The 19,917-nt window shown below is 48.0% G+C and overlaps 1 protein-coding gene across 1 annotated transcript; it reads left to right on the plus strand.

Annotated features, from left to right (window-relative positions):
- Positions 1 to 1,129: 1,129 nt before the first annotated feature.
- On the plus strand, positions 1,130 to 19,889 carry ADORA2B (adenosine A2b receptor). Its single transcript, XM_035139747.2, has 2 exons — positions 1,130 to 2,272; positions 18,876 to 19,889. The coding sequence occupies exons 1-2, from the start codon at positions 1,917 to 1,919 to the stop codon at positions 19,594 to 19,596; spliced, it is 1,077 nt and encodes a 358-aa protein (XP_034995638.2). The 5' UTR covers positions 1,130 to 1,916; the 3' UTR covers positions 19,597 to 19,889.
- The last annotated feature ends 28 nt before the right edge of the window (positions 19,890 to 19,917 follow it).

The raw sequence follows: 19,917 nt of genomic DNA on the forward strand, positions 1-19,917 counted from the left end.
GCCTGGGAAGGGAGCTGGAGTGAATTCAAGAAGACTTGCTCCTGACTACACAGGGTTAGGATAGAAAATCCAAAGGCACATTTACAACAACAACACAGATCAGATCATTGCCATCTCGATCTTTTCAGCAAGCTTTTAAAGGAGGGTTTCTTATCCTGTTCTGGTTCTGCTTTGAAGTTGAGATTGTGTGTGTGTGTGTGTGTGTGTGTGTGTGTGTGTGTGTCTGTGTGTTGGTCGACAGATCAATAGATAGATATGGAATTTAGGAAGCTTCTTTATACCAAATCAGACCATTGGGATTTCCTGCACTGACTGGCAGCAGCTCTTCAGGGTTTCAAGGCAGGGAGTCTCTCTCCCAGACCATCAAGGACTGAGCCAGGAATCTTCCACATTCAAAACAGATGCTGTGTTACTACAGTACTGAGCTACAGCTGTTCTCTTTAGGATAAAATAAGATCCCAGGTCTCATGGTTAAGGGCTGGTTTAGAGAGAAACATAGGAAGCTGCCTTTTAATGAGTCGGATATTGCACCATCTAGCTCAGTATTTCCTACACTGACTGGCAGCGTTTTTCCAGAGGACATTCCTAGCCCTACCCGGAGATACTAGGCTACTGAGCTAGGTTCTTCTGACGCCTCATTGTGAATCATTTGGAAAGTGATTCATAAGGGACAATGGAAGGAAAATAAAACAAAACACAATACAACACTAGCCTCCAACGCTCACACCCCTTTTTGTTATAAGACTCACAGTGTGTCTCTGAGGACGTGCAAAGTGCATCCCTCCTATTCTTAATCTTCCAGATCATCTACGGCGGAAGATTACACTTTTTTAAAAAGAAGAAGAAGAAGAAGAAAATAAGGATGAATGAGCGCCTCTGACTCACCCAGCTTGCAATGACTCTCTCTTCTGGTTTGCAGCGAAAAAGACTTCTTCTAAGTTTTGCAGGGCGTCGGGAAACATCGGCGGGGCGCCTCGCTCGCGGCCTTACGGTAAAAGCGAGGAAGGGGCGGAGTCCGGGAGTGCGCCTCCGCCAATCGGACGCAGGGCTCCGCCGAGGCCCCGCCCCGCCCTCTCCCCATGTGCAGAAATAGCCGCGCAAGCCTCTGCTGCGGGGGAAAGACGCCGCGGCTCCGCGAGGGAGAGTTTGCTGGAGCGCATCCGGGGTGCGCTTCAAAAGAGAGGGGCGTTTGCAGCGACTCTGGATCACCTCCACCTTTTTTTTAAATTATAATTTGCAAGGATATAAGAGAGGAGCTCTGCCTTGGCTTTTCGAGGTGGGCGAAGCTACGTGGGCAGACTCGAACTCGCGACTCCACGTTGGGACTCTCCTGTTGATCATTTCCGGGGTTCCTGCAGATAGAACATCATTTGGACCGCCTGGGCTTTTCCCTGCTTCTGTGTGATGCCTCCCGGGGGTGGACCTTCCCTGCGCCCATTTCCTAGCCTCCAAGACTGACACCAACTTGCCTGCCCCCTTCCCTGGGCTCAGCCGGCTGGGGGAAGAGTCCTGTTTCGCTCACCCTGTGGCACGTGGTGGGGTAAAACAACAGGGACTAGCGCCTTGGCTTTCCGCGCTGCTTCTTTTGAGGTTTCTGGTGTGGCAGAAGAACAAGACCAAGAGACTTGTTGTGGCACCGTGACAAGCATCACCACCACGAGATCTATTGCGCCGGGAGATTTCACGGCCTGCGGTCCACCGGCGATGGCCGAAGACGTGTCCCAGCGGGCGCAGCGGTGTGGTGGCAGCGTGGGCTGAGCTTCAGCACCACCGCCACCCAAATCGGCACGCCTCCATGTCTGGCGCTAGAAGGAGGTGGCCCTCATTCCCGCAGGCCAGCTCTCCCTTGAGCACCACTGTTGGGGGTTTGGTGGCCCCATGGCATTCGCTGGCGTGGGCTGAGCCCCCTGCTTGAAATGACCACGTCCTCGTCCCCGCTGGCCCTCGATGGCCTGGATATGGTCTACATCGTGGTGGAGCTGGTGATAGCTGTGCTGGCCATCGCGGGCAACGTCCTCGTGTGCTGGGCAGTGGCGATCAACAGCACCCTGAAAAATGCCACCAACTACTTCCTGGTCTCCCTGGCAGTGGCCGACATCGCCGTGGGCCTCCTCGCCATCCCCTTCGCCATCACCATCAGCATCGGCCTGCGGATCAACTTCCATTCTTGCCTCTTCCTGGCCAGCTTTGTCCTGGTCCTCACACAGAGCTCCATCTTCAGCTTGCTGGCCGTGGCTGTGGACCGGTACTTGGCGATCAAGATCCCACTTAGGTAACGGAGTGATCGGGGAGAGAGAGAGAGAGAGAGAGAGAGCGGGTAGGGGAGAAGGGTTTTCCCTTGCCCAGACCCTGCGACGTCCACTGTGTTGACCACTTAGGTCTTGGCTCGTGTGGCTTGGCTCGATTGCCCGAGCGGCACATCTCTGGAGAAGGGTTGCGGCTCAGAACTAGAGTGCCTGCTTTGCACGCAGAAGGCCCCGAGGTTGTAGTGAAGAGCCATTGCTCAGTGATAGGCATGGCTGGGAATGCCCCCTTGCCTAGAAGCTTGGAATAATGAGGTGGATAGCCAAATGATCTGACTTGGTATATGTTAATAGGTTCCTTCGCTTCTGTTTAAATCAGCCCTTTATTTGGAAGCATGAGAACGGGATCCTCGCTTTGTACTTAAAGGAAGAGCTGTAGTTTAGCACAATGGTGACTTGGAATGTCCCCTTGGCCAAAAGTCCCTGCTAGTCACCGTGGACACAACTGTGGGCAAACGGCCGGAGTCCGTTATAAAACAACTTCCTACATTTGCAATTCTGCTGGTAGCAGATTGTGCTCTGGAGAGTGGAAGAGGGTCCCTGGCGCAGGCGGTGGCTCTCCAGGACAGAGAAAAGGCAGTTGTCCGTCACGCAGAACATAGTTAAACTATGGAACTCCCTCCCACAAGATGCAGCGTTTGTGTTTGCAGAGATTTGGGGTCAGGGTTGCTTCCCCCCCCTTAGTTTCTTTTTTCTTCTTTAACTAGCATTGTCCTGGGATCAAACACCAGCCTTGGGGAGGGGGGGAGTTGAAATTCCACCTCTGCCTCAGAGTCCATGGGTAAGAATTCCGGTAGTTGTGTGACTCATGGCAAAGCAAACCATGTGCCTCTAACAGGTTACAACTGTATTCAGCTCATTGGAGATGTATGTGCAGGGGCTGAGTCATGTGGAGGCCACCAATATCCTCCTCTCTAGGTTATTTTAAAGTCGGGCGGGATTTGTTGGCATCCTGGTTTGTTTATATTTATAACCTCAGTTGTCTCATCTGTGAAATGGGTGCAGCCAATGACTTAACTTCACAGGGTTGTTATTACTGAAGGTGGAATACGGTTGAGGTTGAATACAAGAAGGATCCCTGGGGCTTGATCAGGCCAAAACGGGCCCTACCCAGCCCAGCATCCTGTTCTTACAGTGCCCATCCCATGTGGAGTAATGCTTAGAGTGTCAGACCAGGAACTGGGAGAGATCAAGGTTCAAATCCCGCCATTAAGCTCCCTGGGTGGACTTGGGGGCCAGTCACTGCCTTTCAACCTAACTGACCTCACCGGGTTGTTGTGTACGGTAGATAAAATGCAGAGGGAGGACCGGAGTTCCTTGGAAGAAAGTTGGGATATAAACAAATGTAAACAAACAAGCAGTATTCTGCCCACTTAAGATTCCTAGAAAGTGGTATACACTAGGCCTATTCCCTCCGACATTAAGTGCATTAAAAAAATATCAATAAAAACAACTTAACAGAAAAAAGGTTCCATATAAAGGGTTTCATACATTAAAGCACCAGGTTATTGAAGTTTCTTACTCTTAAAAATAAATCCAGGAGAGAAAATCTCAAGCTGTGCGATGTCAGCCTCTGCTCTTAAATCTGGTAAGTCTGTGATGGCTAACAGCCATTGACCAATTCATTGAGGACAGGCCTTTCCATTTCTGACAGCCGCAGTAACTATCTTCCCATTGAACCTCCCTACGCAGGAGCAGTCTACCTTGGATTACTGGTTCAGCTGTTTGGTGTGTCCCTGAGCGAGTCACTGGTCCGCTCCCCGTCACCACCTTGTATGCGCGAAGAATGATGGAGGCCCAATTTGTGGGGCTTTCGTGAAGGTTTACCGAGCTAATGTGAAGGGTTTTCTGAGGAGCAAGAGGACAAATGGTGTTTCCATCTTACTCCTTCCCTGTTTATCCTCACAACAGCCCTGTGAGGTAGGTTAAGCCAAGAGAAAGAGCTCACAACTGGCCAAAAGTCACTCAGGGAACTTTCTGGCTGAGTGGAGATTGACCCTAGTCACTAACCACTACACTGGGCTGCCTCTCTGTCTGTCTTGGTCCTTTTTTTTTTTTTGCTACTTAACCTAGTGGCTGTTTTTCTGGGGGATTCTGGGCATCGTCCTAAAGTTTCTTGAATGAAAAGGTCTGGGAAAAGGAGAAAACTGGGATGGAAGATGAGTTATCTGGTGAGGTGTGCCAGGGACCCACCGCAAAATGGGGGTTGTCCAGTGAGTCATGTCAGAGTTGGGTCCATAGATTAAGGTAGACTGCTCCTGAGCGCAGGAGTTCTACGAGTGGGGAAGAGGGAACACGCTGAGCTGGCTTAGGGCGATGGTGAAACCTGGCAGGAAGGTGTTCAAAAGAACTTTGGGGGTTTCCAAAACAAAGCTCAATAACTTTTTGGGATGTCCTGGGTTGTTGTTTTTTCTTTACTGCTTGAAATATGGGAATCCTAGTGATATGTTTAGGAATGTGAGAAGTGGATGTCCCCATTGAAGCCTTGTCTGTGTGGTCTTGGGGGAAGACCAGAGACCCGACTCCTTCAAATGAGACCTTCCTGCTGTTTGCAGCCGAAACCTCCACTGTGAGCATATCCTGGTATTCGCACAATTATAAGTCTCCCCTGCTGGCAGGCCGGAGATTTTTGCTTCGGAAAAAGGGCAGTTCAAAGCTTGCCCCCCCTGCCTTTTCTGGAAAGCGATCAGCTGAGACCGTTCCCAGTAGCGTTGGAAGTGCCTTATTAACGGTTATTGTTACAAAGTGTGGTCCTGCAATAAAATGTTGCATCGGGGAGTGTGTGTGTCTCGGTTCAGCATACCGGCCACGCCCTCCCATGGGTTACTCCACTCCATTTCTGCCTCCCGCCAGGCTCTCCTTCCTTGCCTAACAGACATCCATTCCTTTTGTGCCCACAGGGCATCCCCAAACCCAGGCCTAGAGAGCTGTTTTAGCGACCACCACTCCCCTGCTGCTGACGGTTCCTCTATTTTTCTTTTTTTGGGGGGGTCATCCTATAATTCTTGGGGTTACCCTGAGACTGCTGATTGTGAAACAGTGGCACCATTTGGACTACCTAATGTATTTGGAGAAGGAGGTCACTATTTGCGTGTACTTTGAGTTATAAATATATGGGGATGGCCGCGAATAGGCAAAGCTCTCCATTTTTTACTTCCCAGTTTCTCACTTTTTCCTGATCCTCAGTTCCGCATATTTCCCCATGAATTTGTGATTATTATCACTAATTTTTTTAATTTTTAAAAAAGTCCTCGTGAAAATTCATCAGCATTGTATTGCAAATTTTTCCTAACACATCTCTGCAATTTTGTGTAATTATACACTCCCCCCCATGTCTTTTTGCACATGATTTTCACCAACATTTGTATGCATGCTTTACACTCTCTCTCTCTCTCTCTCTCTCTCTCTCTCTCTCTCTCTCTCTCTCTCTCTCTCTCTCTCTCTCTGTGTGTGTGTGTGTGTGTGTGTGTGTGTGTGTGTGTGTGTGTGTAGAATCATAGAATCATAGAGTTGGAAGAGACCACAAGGGCCATCCAGTCCAACCCCCTGCCAAGCAGGAAACACCATCAAAGCATTCTTGACATATGGCTGTCAAGCCTCTGCTTAAAGACCTCCAAAGAAGGAGACTCCACCACACTCCTTGATAGCAAATTCCACTGCCAAACAGCTCTTACTGTCAGGAAGTTCTTCCTAATGTTTAGGTGGAATCTTCTTTCTTGAAGTTTGAATCCATTGCTCCGTGTCCGCTTCTCTGGAGCAGCAGAAAACAACCTTTCTCCCTCTTCCATATGACATCCTTTTATATATTTGAACATGGCTATCATATCACCCCTTAACCTTCTCTTCTCCAGGCTAAACATACCCAGCTCCCTAAGCCGTTCCTCATAAGGCATCGTTTCCAGGCCTTTGACCATTTTGGTTGCCCTCTTCTGGACACGTTCCAGCTTGTCAGTATCCTTCTTGAACTGTGGTGCCCAGAACTGGACACAGTACTCCAGGTGAGGTCTGACCATAGCAGAATACAGTGGTACTATTACTTCCCTTGATCTAGATGCTATACTCCTATTGATGCAGCCCAGAATTGCATTGGCTTTTTTAGCTGCTGCATCACACTGCTGACTCATGTAAAGTTTGTGGTCTACCAAGACTCCTAGATCCTTTTCACATGTACTGCTCTCAAGCCAGGTGTCTCCCATCCTGTATTTGTGCCTTTCATCCCCCCCCCCAAAGTGTAGTACTTTACGTTTCTCCCTGTTAAAATTCATCTTGTTTGCTTTGGCCCAGTTCTGTTAAGGTCATTTGGAAGTGTGATCCTGTCCTCTGGGGCATTAGCCACTCCTCTCAATTTGGTGCCATCTGCAAACTTGCTCAGGATGCCCTCAAGCCCATCATCCAAGTCATTGATAAAGATGTTGAATAAGACTGGGCCCAGGACAGAACCCTGTGGCACCCCACTAGTCACTACTCTCCAGGATGAGGAGGAGCCATTGATGAGCACCCTTTGGGTTCGGTCAGTAAGCCAGCTACAAATCCACTGAATGGTAGCATTGTCTAGCTTGCATTTTACCAGCTTCTTTACAAGAATATCATGGGGCATCTTGTCAAAGGCCTTGCTGAAATCAAGATAGGCTACATCCACAGCGTTCCCTTCATCTACCAGGCTTGTAATTCTGTCAAAAAATGAGATCAGATTAGTCTGACATGACTTATTTTTCAGAAACCCGTCGGCATTCTTCTGATGTTCCAGTTTACACAGCACCAATCCATGCATACATGATGCTTCGCTCTTTAGCAGAAGGTCTCTGCCTCCACTGAGTTTACAGTCACAGCAGTGGGCTCTGGCTTTGCAGAACCTTCTCTCTGCCCCTCCGTCCATGCTGGATTACATTGCAGTGGACCTCTGCTGCTAACAGGCAGTAAATTGCCATATAATGATTTTCTCCCAGGCAGGGAAGCAAGCTTATTCCTGCATTGCAGGGGGTTGGACAAAATGACCCTCTGGATCCCTTCCAACCCTACAATTCTGAGATTCTCTGAGTGCATGCATGCGCCGGGGCCAGAGGCAAAAATGGATGAAACAACAGATATAAATTTTATTTTAGGCTAGTTTCTACACACACACACACCAACCTCTCTCTGTCCTCCATCCAGAATAGGCAGAAAGAGCTGGGGGTGGAGCATCTCCAGCGAGGGGTGTGTCCTAAGGGAAAGGGGCGTGGCCTGGAGAGATGCCCAAGGGCCAGGTCGAAAGGCTCTGGGGGCCACATTGGAGATTTGACATGTTTTCTGCTTTGTACCACCAGCTGCTAATTTCCAACCTCTGCGTTTTTGATGTATTAATCTCATTTTCTGTTGCGATACGGAGTCGTGGCGGTGTTTGAACAGTAACATAGTTAATGGTGTGGAAGGAAAACGGGACCTGAGCCCTGCTCTCGATAACAAGCCAGGCCCGCTTGTCACAGGGCCAGAATCCTCTCAGGTGGGTGGGTGAAGGCCATGCTTTGGAACCCCTGCGTGGCAGGCAGGCAGGCATTCAACAGGCAAGGGCGGCTGCTTTTCCCGTCGCATTTTTAGCAGAAACAACTGCCCAGTCAGAGGAAAGGAGAACTTGCTTAGCCGCTTATCAGTCACAATATATTACGCAATCTTATATTTTTGAGGAAGAGGAAAATGTTGCCATGTCTGAGCATAGGGTGGGGTGGGGGGCAAGTTAGCTCATCGGTGTCACAAAGGGATGACGCTGTCATTCTGGAGATTTATGCGGAATTGTTGTCTTCTCAAAAACATCTGCTGATCAGCTTCCCCAGTGGGGAAACTGGGGCTGAAGTTCCTGCCTAGTTGCCCAGAATTGCTGTTTTTCTTCTGTGAATTTGCCAAGAAATGCAGCGCAGGACGGTGTTTTTTAAAAGGAAAGGAATACATGTTTTAAGGTGTTCTTTTACTGAAGCAATCTTTTCAACACTAATTAATGTTTAAAATTCATTTGTATGCTTAATCTTTCTGTTCATCAAAGTGCTTATTTTTTCTTTATTTTAAAAAAAGGAATTATATATTTAGAGTGGCATACTCTGACTCAGAGTTGCACCCAGTGCTGGCCCTGCTCAGAGTAAACCCATTGAGTCTCTCTTAGGTTCATTCATTTCAATGGGTCTGCTTTGAGCAGAAGTCATTTGCAGAATAGACCTACCGAAATCAATAACTTAAAGCCTGTCTCAAACCCATTGAAATGTCTTCCGCCTTTCAGAGTTTAAAAGTTTTTGTAGCTTAGAGATTTTTGGCATAAATATCCCCTCTCGAGTGGTCTAAGAACTGAGGGGGGGGATATATGAGGAAATTTGGATAATGTGTTGTTTGGCATCTATGCTATGCCTGTAAAAAAGTCGAGTTGTTAGCCTCATACTCTGAGTAGACCCATTGAATTTAATACTTAAGTTTGTCCTGGCCGATTCAAGCCCATCTGTTTTAATGAGCTGACTGTGATTTAGCAAAATATCCACCCCCAAAATAAAACACACCAAAAATTGTACATCAGATACAAAACACAGCAGGATTGGACTCTGCCTTAAATCGGAAGGTAAAACAGCAAAAGGAACAAAGTTGATTGTAAAACACCTGCTTAGTTTTTTTTTAAAAAAATCCAATTGTGATAAATTTACCCTTTTTTCTAAAAAAAACCCAACTCTCTGATTCGCTCATTGGAGACCAACTTTTCTCCACGCCTGGCCTGCTCCTTTTGCATAACCTCAGTTGCCCAATCAGCTCCGGCCAAAGTCTTCGCTGGAAAAGCAGGTGGCGGGGTGTGATCCGCGCCTGTCGTGCAAAGTCATCCCGCTGTGACTGCGGAAATTTGTTTCTGAAGATAGTAAAAGCCTCCCCATTCTGCCTGCTGACACCTGAGACTTCACTCTCCTTTTTGGAGAATTGCCGGGGGTGGGGTGGGGTGGGGTGGGGGAGGTTCCTGAATAATGCGGAGGTGCAGGAGACTCCCTTCTGCGAACATCCTTCTTTTATCTTGGGATCCACACTCATTGGGTGGGTGGGGGTAACCTTCCCCCTTTCTAATAATAATAATAATAATAATTAATAATAATAAATAATAAATTTATTTATACCCCGCCCATCTAGTTAGGTTTTCGTAGCCACTCTGGGCGGTTCCCAACTGAATATTAAAAACACAATAAAACATCAAACATTTAGAAACTTCCCTGTCCAGGGCTGCCTTCAGATGTCTTTTAAATGTCAGGTAGTTGTTTATTTCCTTGACATCTAGTGGGAGGGCGTTCCACAGGGCTGGCGCCACCACCAAGAAGGCCCTCTGCCTGGTTCCCTGTAACCTCACTTCTTGCAGGGGTGGAACCGCCAGAAGGTCCTCCTTGGAGCTGGACCTCAGTAGCCCTCCTGCTCTGAACTTCTTGGGAAAGTGGTACTTGAGAATAACAGTTGACTTGGCGGGTTCTCTGCTGCAGCGTTGGTGCTGATATTGATGGAGCTCTTTGGGTAGCAGAGCGAGGGGAAAGGGGGCAGGTTTGGCTGAATGACCTGTCTGGCCAGTTAAATCAGTTGTGGTGAGTTTCTGGCCTGCAAGCCTCTGATTGGCTCTCTGAAACCTTGGACAGCTGCTGCCAGTCAGTGAAGACAGTACTGATCTAGATAGACCCCTGCTTTATCTCGGTCTAATGTGCCTTCCTGTGTCCCTGCCTAACAGCTCTTTCTCCACAACTACGAGGACTAGAGCCTTGCTTTATTTATTGGTGAAAGACTGTAGCTCTCTCTGCCCGATACCTTGGAGAGCGGCTGCTGGTCAGAGTTGACAAAATGGAGCTAGATTGGGAGTTCGGTTATTTCGTTCCAAGTAGCTATTGAATCCCTCCTGGTATATAGAATATTGTAGCCTTAAGGGAGTGAATCTTGGTTAGAGAGCAGACTTTGGGGACCTCTTTCAGACTGAGGGCCACATTCTCATTGGGGAAGTCTTCCGGGGGCCGCAGGCCAGGGGCAAAAAAGCCAGTGGTTTCAACACACATCTGCATCTCCTGCTCAGTGCTCTGACTCAGTATAAGGTATCTTCCAACAGGCCTGTCGTGGACAATATGCTTAGAAATTACTCATCTTTGGGTCAATGGGGATGTCGGGAGGGTTTGGGGATGGAACTGGCGATGGCCGGAGGGACTTCTTGAAGCTGCCGGTGTTCTCAAACAGATTTGTCACAGGATATCTCAGCGTGGGCTGGCAGCGCTTCCTCCTTGACAGCTCCCAGGTGGCGGGAAAACTCAGTCGCCCTCGTTGCTTCGCGTTGCCTACTATTAAGAACCAGCCTTGTTTCCTACGCTTACGAATAGGCAGGGTTTCCTACAATTTGTGGGTTGAGGAGTGTTTTCTCAACCGTCCTTCCTTCTCCGCTTCCGCTGGTAAACCGTGACGACAATGGTAATAAATAGTGCTGGTTAATAGTAGTCATATGCATATTTAAAGAGTTGCTTTTTTGCAACTATCACCAGGGGTGGCGGAGAGAGAGGATCTTTGCCGGCTGACATTAACGATAAAAACACCGGCCCTGACTGAAGTGCATAAATATTGGCCGTACTGTATATCAGAATTCAGGATCTAAACAAGATTGGCGATTACAAGTTCTGCATTGCAACAGGGAAAGGGCGGTGAGATCATAGAACTGAATAGCTGGAAGGGACCCCCAAGGGTCATCCAGTCCAACCCCCTGGAATGCAAAAATATTCAGACCACTGATTCGTAGCTGGCGAACGTTGACCCTTCCTGCTTTGCAGTATAAGTCTCTTGCTTTGATCGTTAACTAATAACTCAATGTACTGTACTTATTTTATCTTCAAGTCACAACTGCAGAGGGAGATTCTACATTTCTAGGATTAGGCCCACGGGACTGAAACTCCCCACCATTGATTTAAAACATTTCCGGGTTGGCCTTTGGTTCCAAAATTTCCAGGGCAGTTTATGATAAAGGATAGCAAAACCACAAGGAATGTGCTGTTTACATTTTGGAGAGTATTTTCAGGGTTTTCTACACGCTGTTTGTCACTGCTGTAAGTTTGATTGTCACTGCTGTTAGGTAGAGGAAAAGGGGAAAACCCAACGAGCCCTTTTTTTATTTTAAAAAAAGGTCAAAATAATTTTTTCCATATTTAACGTGGATTTAACCCCATTCCTGCCACCACCAAAATTTGGGGGAAACCCAGGCATATACCCAGAAGGTTTTCCTGAATTTGTAACTGGGCAGAGAAGAGGTGTTCAGAACTTTCTTTTCTTTCTTTCTTTCTTTCTTTCTTTCTTTCTTTCTTTCTTTCTTTCTTTCTTTCTTTCTCTTTCTTTCTTTCTTTCTTTCTTTCTTTCTTTCTTTCTTTCGTAGGTTTGTAACCATGCAGGTGAGAAAATAAAAAAATAAATTAAAAAAAACAGACCCAAAACAGCCGGTTAAAAAGCCAGACACAGCAAACCTAAGCTTTCTTTCTTTCTTTCTTTCTTTCTTTCTTTCTTTCTTTCTTTCTTTCTTTCTTTCTTTCTTTCTTTCTTTCTTTCTTTCTTTCTTTCTTTCTTTCTTTACCCTAGGGTTGTGACGATGAGGTCTAGAAACACCATGTGGTCTAGCAGGTTAAAAAACCAGACACAGCAAAGCACAGCTTACATTTAAGGGGGGGAAACCTGTTACCATTTTAAAGCTGTTTCGAATACGAACGAACGTGAGTGTTTTTAACCGTGTGAGATGGTTTATGCATTCCTGTGCAAAATGCAACAGTAAGAAATCTGGTCAGGATTCTGGAATCCACAGCAAATCCCGCAACTGCCACCCAGATTTAAAACTGAAGTGCTTGCGATGCTCTTGGTCTTGTCTCCGCCTGAACAGATCCTGCTGTTGTAGCTGGGCGGCAGAACTTGTTGCACGAGATGTTTTGACTGCAGAGTGGAGGAAGGTGGAAATTTCAGAGGTGGGGCGGAGGGTGTGCAGTTATTGTGCCAGATTTTTTTTTTTAAGGACTTGCTCTGGTGAATGTTTTGGATAGCTTTTTGGCTTCGAGGTGATGATGAGCTTGCTGGTACAAGCCTCTAATCCAGAGGTGGCCAATGTAGCAACTTCCAGATGTTTTTGGACTCCAAAACAGCAGCCCAGCATGGTCAGTGATCAGAGTTTTGGAAGTTGGAAGCCAGTGGCTGCCTCTGCTCTGCCTCGCTTGTTTTATCTGCAATATGGGCATAATACGGTAGGCCTTGCCTACATTAAATGGGCAAAACTTATTGCAAGGGTTATAAGGATGATGGGTGTGCAGATCGCAGAGGATTCCATTCTCTCTCTCTCTCTCTCTCTCTCTCTCTCTCTCTCTCTCTCTCTCTCTCTCTCTCTCTTTGTGTGAGGAATCTCAGGTTTCGTAGCCTATGGCTTCACAAAGCATGAATGAACATGGTTCCTTCCTCAGTTGCCTCGTAATCTGTGAAATGGGCGCAACCCTCCCACAACAGCCACACTGGCTTTTATGAGAAAGACTGGATTGAAGCCTGTAATGCAAAAGCGCACCTTGCTTTGAACATGAATTATTGAATGGAGAACGCCGGGAGGAGATAAACAGGGTTTCTGAGACACTTTTTCTGCGTTAATGGCCTGAAGAGTGATTAATAAATTGATAGATGCAAAGGGTAAACAGGATCAAAGAGAGAAAAGGCCTCTTAGGGCTCATTAAAAATTAAGTATTTTTTTAAAATGCACAAAGTTGGGCGAGGAAGACTTTATCCCATTTTGCTTTGGACCCATGATGCTTGTGAAGTGTTTATTCCCATTTTGTTAGCAGGAAGAACGGGTGCTTAAAAGATGGACTGCTTGCTTTAAGATGGGCGAGGGGATTCATTCATTCATTCATTCATTCCCTCACTCCTGAGTGGGGGATTTAGACTTCAGATGTCTTTGGACTGGGTTGTGAATGACCTCTGCCAGGCGTAAGTTCAACCGGGGAAGCCTGTCCCCACAACCGGCTGCACCTGGTGAATGACGGGCTGCTGTTTAAAAAACACAGGCAGGGACATGACTAGTTTGCGGGTTGGGGTGAGGAAGGTAGCGAAGCAGGTTCGGTGTTGAAAGAGAGTATCTCCCCACAAGTGAGATGAAAATCTTCAGCATTTTCTCTGCCTGCCCCTCTGCCTCACCACCGTAAGACCACAGCCTCACCAATTTACATTTTCTCTTGACTGTCCTTCCTTATTCTCTTGAGTGCAATTTGTTTTAAACTGATTTTAATACTGTGTTTTTAAATGGTAGTCATTTGCCCTGGCATCTCATGGAGAAGGGCAGGTGGAAAATCTAAATGATGATGATGATGAATTCATTTTTCTCAATCTGTTAACCAATTTCGCCACGGCATTTGCAAAATAAATTCCCAGGCAGGTAGAATACATGTATGTGTTCATTGCTTACTGGAAGCCAAAATTTCAAGGGTTTAGAAAAACCCCAAGAATACCCTCCCCTCCAACACCTCCCTTCTGCGGAGTAGATTATAAATTTGTTTTGTCTAGTTCCGATTTGTACTAGATGCAGAAGAGAGAAGAAAATATATTTCTCTATCTCTCTTTTCTCCCCTCTCCCCTCCGAATCCTCAACCACCTAGAATATCTGCTTTGAAAACCAAATCCTCGGGATTTGGCCAATTAGCCATCTTTGCTCAGCCCAGGTCAGCAAACTTGTACATGACACGACCCCGTCAAGTTATCCTGCTAAGCTGATCCCCATCAGCCCCGGACGCAAATAGTCGACCTTGGGCAATTGGATCTTTGCAAGGATGAGCATATTCCGTTGCCCTCATAGGTGGGTTAAATGGAGATGGTAGGAAACCCTGAGAATGACTTTTTTGAGAGTGGGTGGGAGGGTTTTGAGTGACTTGTGCAGTTTCCGGCATTCCAGCACAAGCTGAACTTGCTGGTCTCTGCCTGCAAGGAGCATACAGGCCCTGTGGAGATTAATGGCCTTCTTCCTGCAACTTCAGGTTTCCCCCTTCTTCTTTTCACTGTTTATTTTATTGGAGTCTTACGTGCTTAAGGTGGTGCACATGGTTTTTGCTCTCCCCATTTTGTCCCCAACAACAACCCTGCGAGGCAGGTCAGGCTGAGAGACTGTGAGAGACTGGCCCAGCAGTGAGCTTCATGGCTGAGTGGAGAATTTGAACCCCGGTCTCTCGGGGCCTAGTCCAGCACTTGAACCACACGACACACCAACTCTCACCGGTGGTGAAAATAAACCTGAGAAATTAAGGATACGTATCTTCATATCTGCCTGTTGTGCGAACTACGCTCCAGCTGAAAGACCGAGGCGAACTTCAACACTGGTATTCTTATTTTCCGAATCATGAGCTGGGGCGGTTTTCTCTGTGTCTGCAACCGAGGTTTAGCAGTGCAGACCTTAAAGTTGTGCTTGCGTCTTGCAAAGCTTGCTGTAGCTCCTTTGCAGCAGCCTGGGTTCTACAAGTCTCATGACACAGCTGAGCTTGCTTGATCAGAGCAGAGGCAACAGAAAGTGTTTTTTTTTTTTTTGCAAGGAAATAAATGCGTTTTGTGTGTTTGGGTGGGAGAAAGCAAGCCAAGTTTTAAATACCCCCCCCTTCCCTCTGCCTCTCTTCCTCTCCCCAATGCCTTGGCCTCTCTCCATATTTCAAGCATGAAATGCCAACTCGTTGGTGGTGTCCCGTTTCCATGGAAATGTCAGGGCATCCCGGAAGAACGCCGGGGTCCATTGATGCCCGTCAATGCAGGAGGCAAAGTAGAAGCACAAATAAAGTGGCAAAGAATGGGCGCCTTTGTGGCGGCGGCGGCAGACACTTCCCTCTCTGTGTGAGGAGGGGAGGAAGGCTTCCTCATTCCAGCAGCCGTTGCAATTGGAGGGGTGCCCCTTCTCAACTTTGTGGGATCGTCACCTTGTGGGCACAAGTCTCCACTGCCAAGCCAAGCCTCTTTCTAACCTGCCTGGCTTCCGGCTACCAGGGCCTGAAACAAAACCTTGTTGTTATTCTTTGTCAGATTTACCGTATATCCCTCGATAAAACCACAATCTAAAGACAATTCCACTTGTTGCAGTACAGTGGTACCTTGGTTCTCAAACGCCTTGCGACTCAAACAACTTGGAACCCAAACACTTTAAACCCGAAGAAAGTGTTCCGGTTTGCAAACCTTTATCGGAAGCCGAACGTGCTCCGTTTTGAGTGTTACGCTTCCGATTTGAGTGTTATGCTGCGGTCTGTTTTTGCTATTTTTTATTTATTTTGTGTGTGACTGTGTGGAACCCAGTTCAGCCAGTGACGGGTGGATTGTGTGACTGCAGTACACTGTTTATTGCTTCCATTTTATGGATCAGTGGTCTCGTTAAGATGGTAAAATTCATGTTAAATTGCTGTTCTAGGGGTTGTTTTTAAAAGTCTGGGACAGATTAATCTGTTTTGCATTACTTTCTACGGGAAAGCGCGCCTTGGTTTTGGAACGCTTTGGTTTTGGAACGGACTTCTGGAACAGATTAAGTTTGAGAACCAAGGTACCACTTTACTGAGTTCTCTGCCGGCCATGCCTGTTGCTGCATGCTCCATTCCATTTCACACACACACACACACACACACTGCAGTTCCTGGTTGTTGTTGTTTTGATCTCCTCCCTAGCACTCCATGCCTTCCAAGCACGCTCCATCCTTGCTCAGCCATTCTGGAGGTTTCTCTCCTTGAGACTTTCCCACCCACTTTGCCGGCCACACCTTCTCCTTGTGCCATTCCGGCTACATATGGAATGGCGCCCACGGCCTGAACACTGTGCATAGATGGACTGCTACGGCATAGAAGGTCAGGTGCTTACACCAAGTCAGACCATTGCACCATCTATCTAGCTCAGTACTGTCCACACTGACCGGCAGGCACTCTCTGGAGTTTCAGATGGAAGATGCTGGAGACCCATTCTGGGGCCTTCTGCATGCAAAGCAGTGGCTGTACCACTGAACGATGGAACGATCCCTAATTGTGGAACTCTGGATCCCAGGCTAGGGAACTGTGGAGTGGGCTAGCGATCCCAAACGCGAATTACTCGACGAAATCCTCTCAAGCAAAGAATTCCTGGCATGCGTTTGTGGGTGGTGGGCGACTACAATACTTGTGACCTGGGTTTACATGTGTAAATGTCCCAGTGTTAGACTTCTTGTACGTTTTTTTTACCAGCACTGTAAATTCAATCGCAGAGCTCTGTCACGACCAGACGCAATAGATCAAGACTCATGGAGAGGCAGCGCTGTGTAATGGTTCCAGTAGCAGGCTAGGGCTGGATTGAGAAAGAGAGCCGGGTTCCAATCCCTGCCGCCCCACTGGGAAGCCCACCGAGTCAGCCCTCTAGCCTACTCCACATGGGTGTTGTGAGGTTTAAAGAGTTGGTGGGGAAGAATTAGGGGCAACATGTCGAGTTCCTTGGAGGGCACAAATGTAAATAACAATAATGGCCAAACTCTCAACCTGCTCCTTCTTCCTTGATGTGGAAGGCTTGGAATCTCTGGAATTTTTTTGCAGGGGAAGTCCTGGACCCTTTCCTCCTCCGAGTTCGTTCCCACTCCCTGCTGTTCCTCGCATCCCCCCATTGTACTCGTCTCACGTCCAAGCCTCTTGGACGGCCTCCATCTTCTTTCCCACGGTGAGGAGAGCAGAGGGGAGAGTCCGGAGGTTGACCTTGGCTTCGGCGGAGGTCTCCTCTCGCTCTCTTCCCATCCTGCAGTGAAACGGAGCGGGCCGTGCAAACGTGCGTCTGTGGTTGGGACCACTTGGGATTCTGGGACCGGTGGTGGTGCAAATTCAGAGGTGCCCTGTTGACTTGGCAGAAGCTAAGGCTACGAGGCTGCCTTCAACCATTATGTCCACTTTACCGCTTCAATCTGCAGAAGTGGCACACAATAATACCAGTTCAGCATTTGTAAAAACTTGATCTTTTCGTCCTTTGGAACTCCCCGCCTATTGATATCAAGCAGGCGCCTTCTCCCTCTTTTCGGCACCTGCTAAAACCATTTTCTTTGGGGCAAGTTTTAGAAAAACCAATGCGAGCCTTAATCTGCTTTGAGTCTGTTGCTATTTTAACTTTTCAGATGCCTCAAATTATTGCTCTTTTAATTTTTCTGAGTGGTGTTATTATTGTTTTGTAAATGGCTTTGAGGTATGTATGTTGTCGTTGTTTTACAATCAAGAGGCGTATAGATTTTATGAAATAAATAAATGGAAATAGCCACGAAGGCCGTGTTCTCCCTCCACTGTCAGAGGCTGTGAATGCTTCTGAATACCAGTCGCTAGGAATCGTAAGTAAGGAGACAGCCACTGTGCTTGTGGGCTTTGTCTAGGGCTGTCTACTTAGTCACTGTGAAAACAGGGTGCCGGACTAGATCATTGGTCTGATCCAGCAACTGAGCGCTCTCCTGATGATCTGAGTCTCCAGGCTTAAGGGAAGCATCAGAGGTGTGGGGACAGTGGAAAGTTATGGGAAACTGAAGCCCTGAAGCAGAGGATCTCAGATTCTACGTTCCGTGGCTGTCCCCTGTTGGAAACAGAATGCTAGGATGGGCCATTGGCCTGATCCAGCAGGTTCTTCTTAAGTTCTTACATTATGGAATATTACAGGAGGTCTTAAATTGGCATGTCTTCCCTCAGCGTTGCTAGTGGTCAGTTCACAAAGCTCTCCGCTGGCATTGTACCATATGTAATGTAATGTAATGTTATTTGTATAGGAAGCTATGCTCATATTCTATAGCTTGATGAAGATGTTGACCCAGTGTACGGCAGCCGTGAAAAAGGCCATTTCCAGGCTAGGGATCATTAGGAAAGGAACCTGCCAATACCATCATGTTGCTTAGTCGTTTAGTCGTGTCCGACTCTTCGTGACCCCATGGACCATAGCACTCCAGGCACTCCTGTCTTCCACTGCCTCCCGCAGTTTGGTCAAACTCATGTTCGTAGCTTCGAGAACACTGTCCAACCATCTCGTCCTCTATCGTCCCCTTCTCCTTGTGCCCTCCATCTTTCCCAACATCAGGGTCTTTCCCAAGGATTCTTCTCTTCTCATGAGGTGGCCAAAGTATTGGGAGCCTCAGCTTCATGATCTGTCCTTCCATCATGCCGTTATGCAAATCTATGGCGCGACCGCATTTAGAACACTGTGTACAGTTGTGGCTGCTTCACCTCAAAGGATACTGTCGGGTTGCAAAAAGGTTCGGGGGGAAAAAGCCACTAAAATGATTGAGGAAAGGCTGCAGCATTTGGGACTATTTAGTTTAGAGAAAATGCCAAGAGGCAACATGATAGAAATATATAAAAACTGGAGACAGGGATGGCCCCCGACCTAGATGACTTTTAAAGAGGATTTGACAAATTCATGGAGGAGGGCCATTGCTAGATACTAGCCGGGATGACTCTCTGCAATACTTCTGAGTCCCAGTTGCTGGAGGGGAGAGGGCTCTTGGGCTCCTGTCTGCTCCCTGGTTCCTCGCAGGATCCTGGACTAGATGGGCCCTTGGCCTGATCCTGCAGGCTCTTCCCGTGTCCTTACGTGTGTTTCTCCTTGCAGATACAAGAGCATCGTGACGGGGAAACGGGCCCGGGTCCTCATTGCCGTGCTCTGGATCCTCTCCTTTGGCATTGGGCTCACCCCACTGATGGGCTGGAACCAGGGGGAGAACGCCACCGCCTGCGCCGAGAACTTCACGACCTTTGCCAACGGGAGCCCCGTTGAGGCGGGCCAGCGCAGGCCCTGCCAGGTGAGGTGCCTCTTTGAGAAAGTGGTGACCATGAGCTACATGGTCTACTTCAACTTCTTTGGCTGCGTCCTGCTTCCGCTCCTCATCATGCTGGGCATCTACGCCAAGATCTTCTTGGTGGCCTGCAAGCAGCTGCGGCAGATGGAGCTGATGGGCAACTCTCGCACGACGCTGCAGAAGGAGGTCAGCGCCGCCAAGTCTCTGGCCATCATCGTGGGCCTCTTTGCCCTGTGCTGGCTGCCCCTCCACATCCTCAACTGCCTGACCCTCTTCCAACCGCAGCTGGCCAAGCCCACAGAGATCATGAACCTGGCCATCGTCCTCTCCCACGCCAACTCGGTCGTCAACCCCATCATCTACGCTTACCGCATCCAGGACTTCCGCTTCACCTTCCGGAAGATTCTCTGGCGGTACGTCCTCTGCAAGGCCGACGACTTTCCCAAGGGCGCTAAAGGAGGCGGCGGTGGTGGTGGCGGCAGCAACCGCGACCTGGCGGTCGCCAGCATCATCACATCTCCAACCTGCATTTGAGGACTACCTTGTTTCTGGAGGTCTCGGCAGAGGCGTGTGACCCTCAAAACTCCGAGAGGAGCCTGTGACGACAACTGACCGCTCTTGGGCTTTGTTTGTACTGCTGCAGTTCGAATCTACGGTCCATAATATGCATATCTATTCCTGCTGTGAGCAGGGGGTGAGAATGGATGGCCTCTGGATGGCCCATTGTTTCTAACTCTCGAAACTGTGATGATTTATTTTGTGATTTTAGTTGTGTTTGATTTTTTTTAAAATAAATGTGCCTCTGAGAGGAGGAATCCTACCATCAACCTTACATGCTATCTAAGTCCCTAACGG

The sequence above is a fragment of the Zootoca vivipara genome, chromosome 15 (genome assembly GCF_963506605.1).
Source record: "Zootoca vivipara chromosome 15, rZooViv1.1, whole genome shotgun sequence".
Lineage (NCBI taxonomy): Eukaryota > Metazoa > Chordata > Lepidosauria > Squamata > Lacertidae > Zootoca > Zootoca vivipara.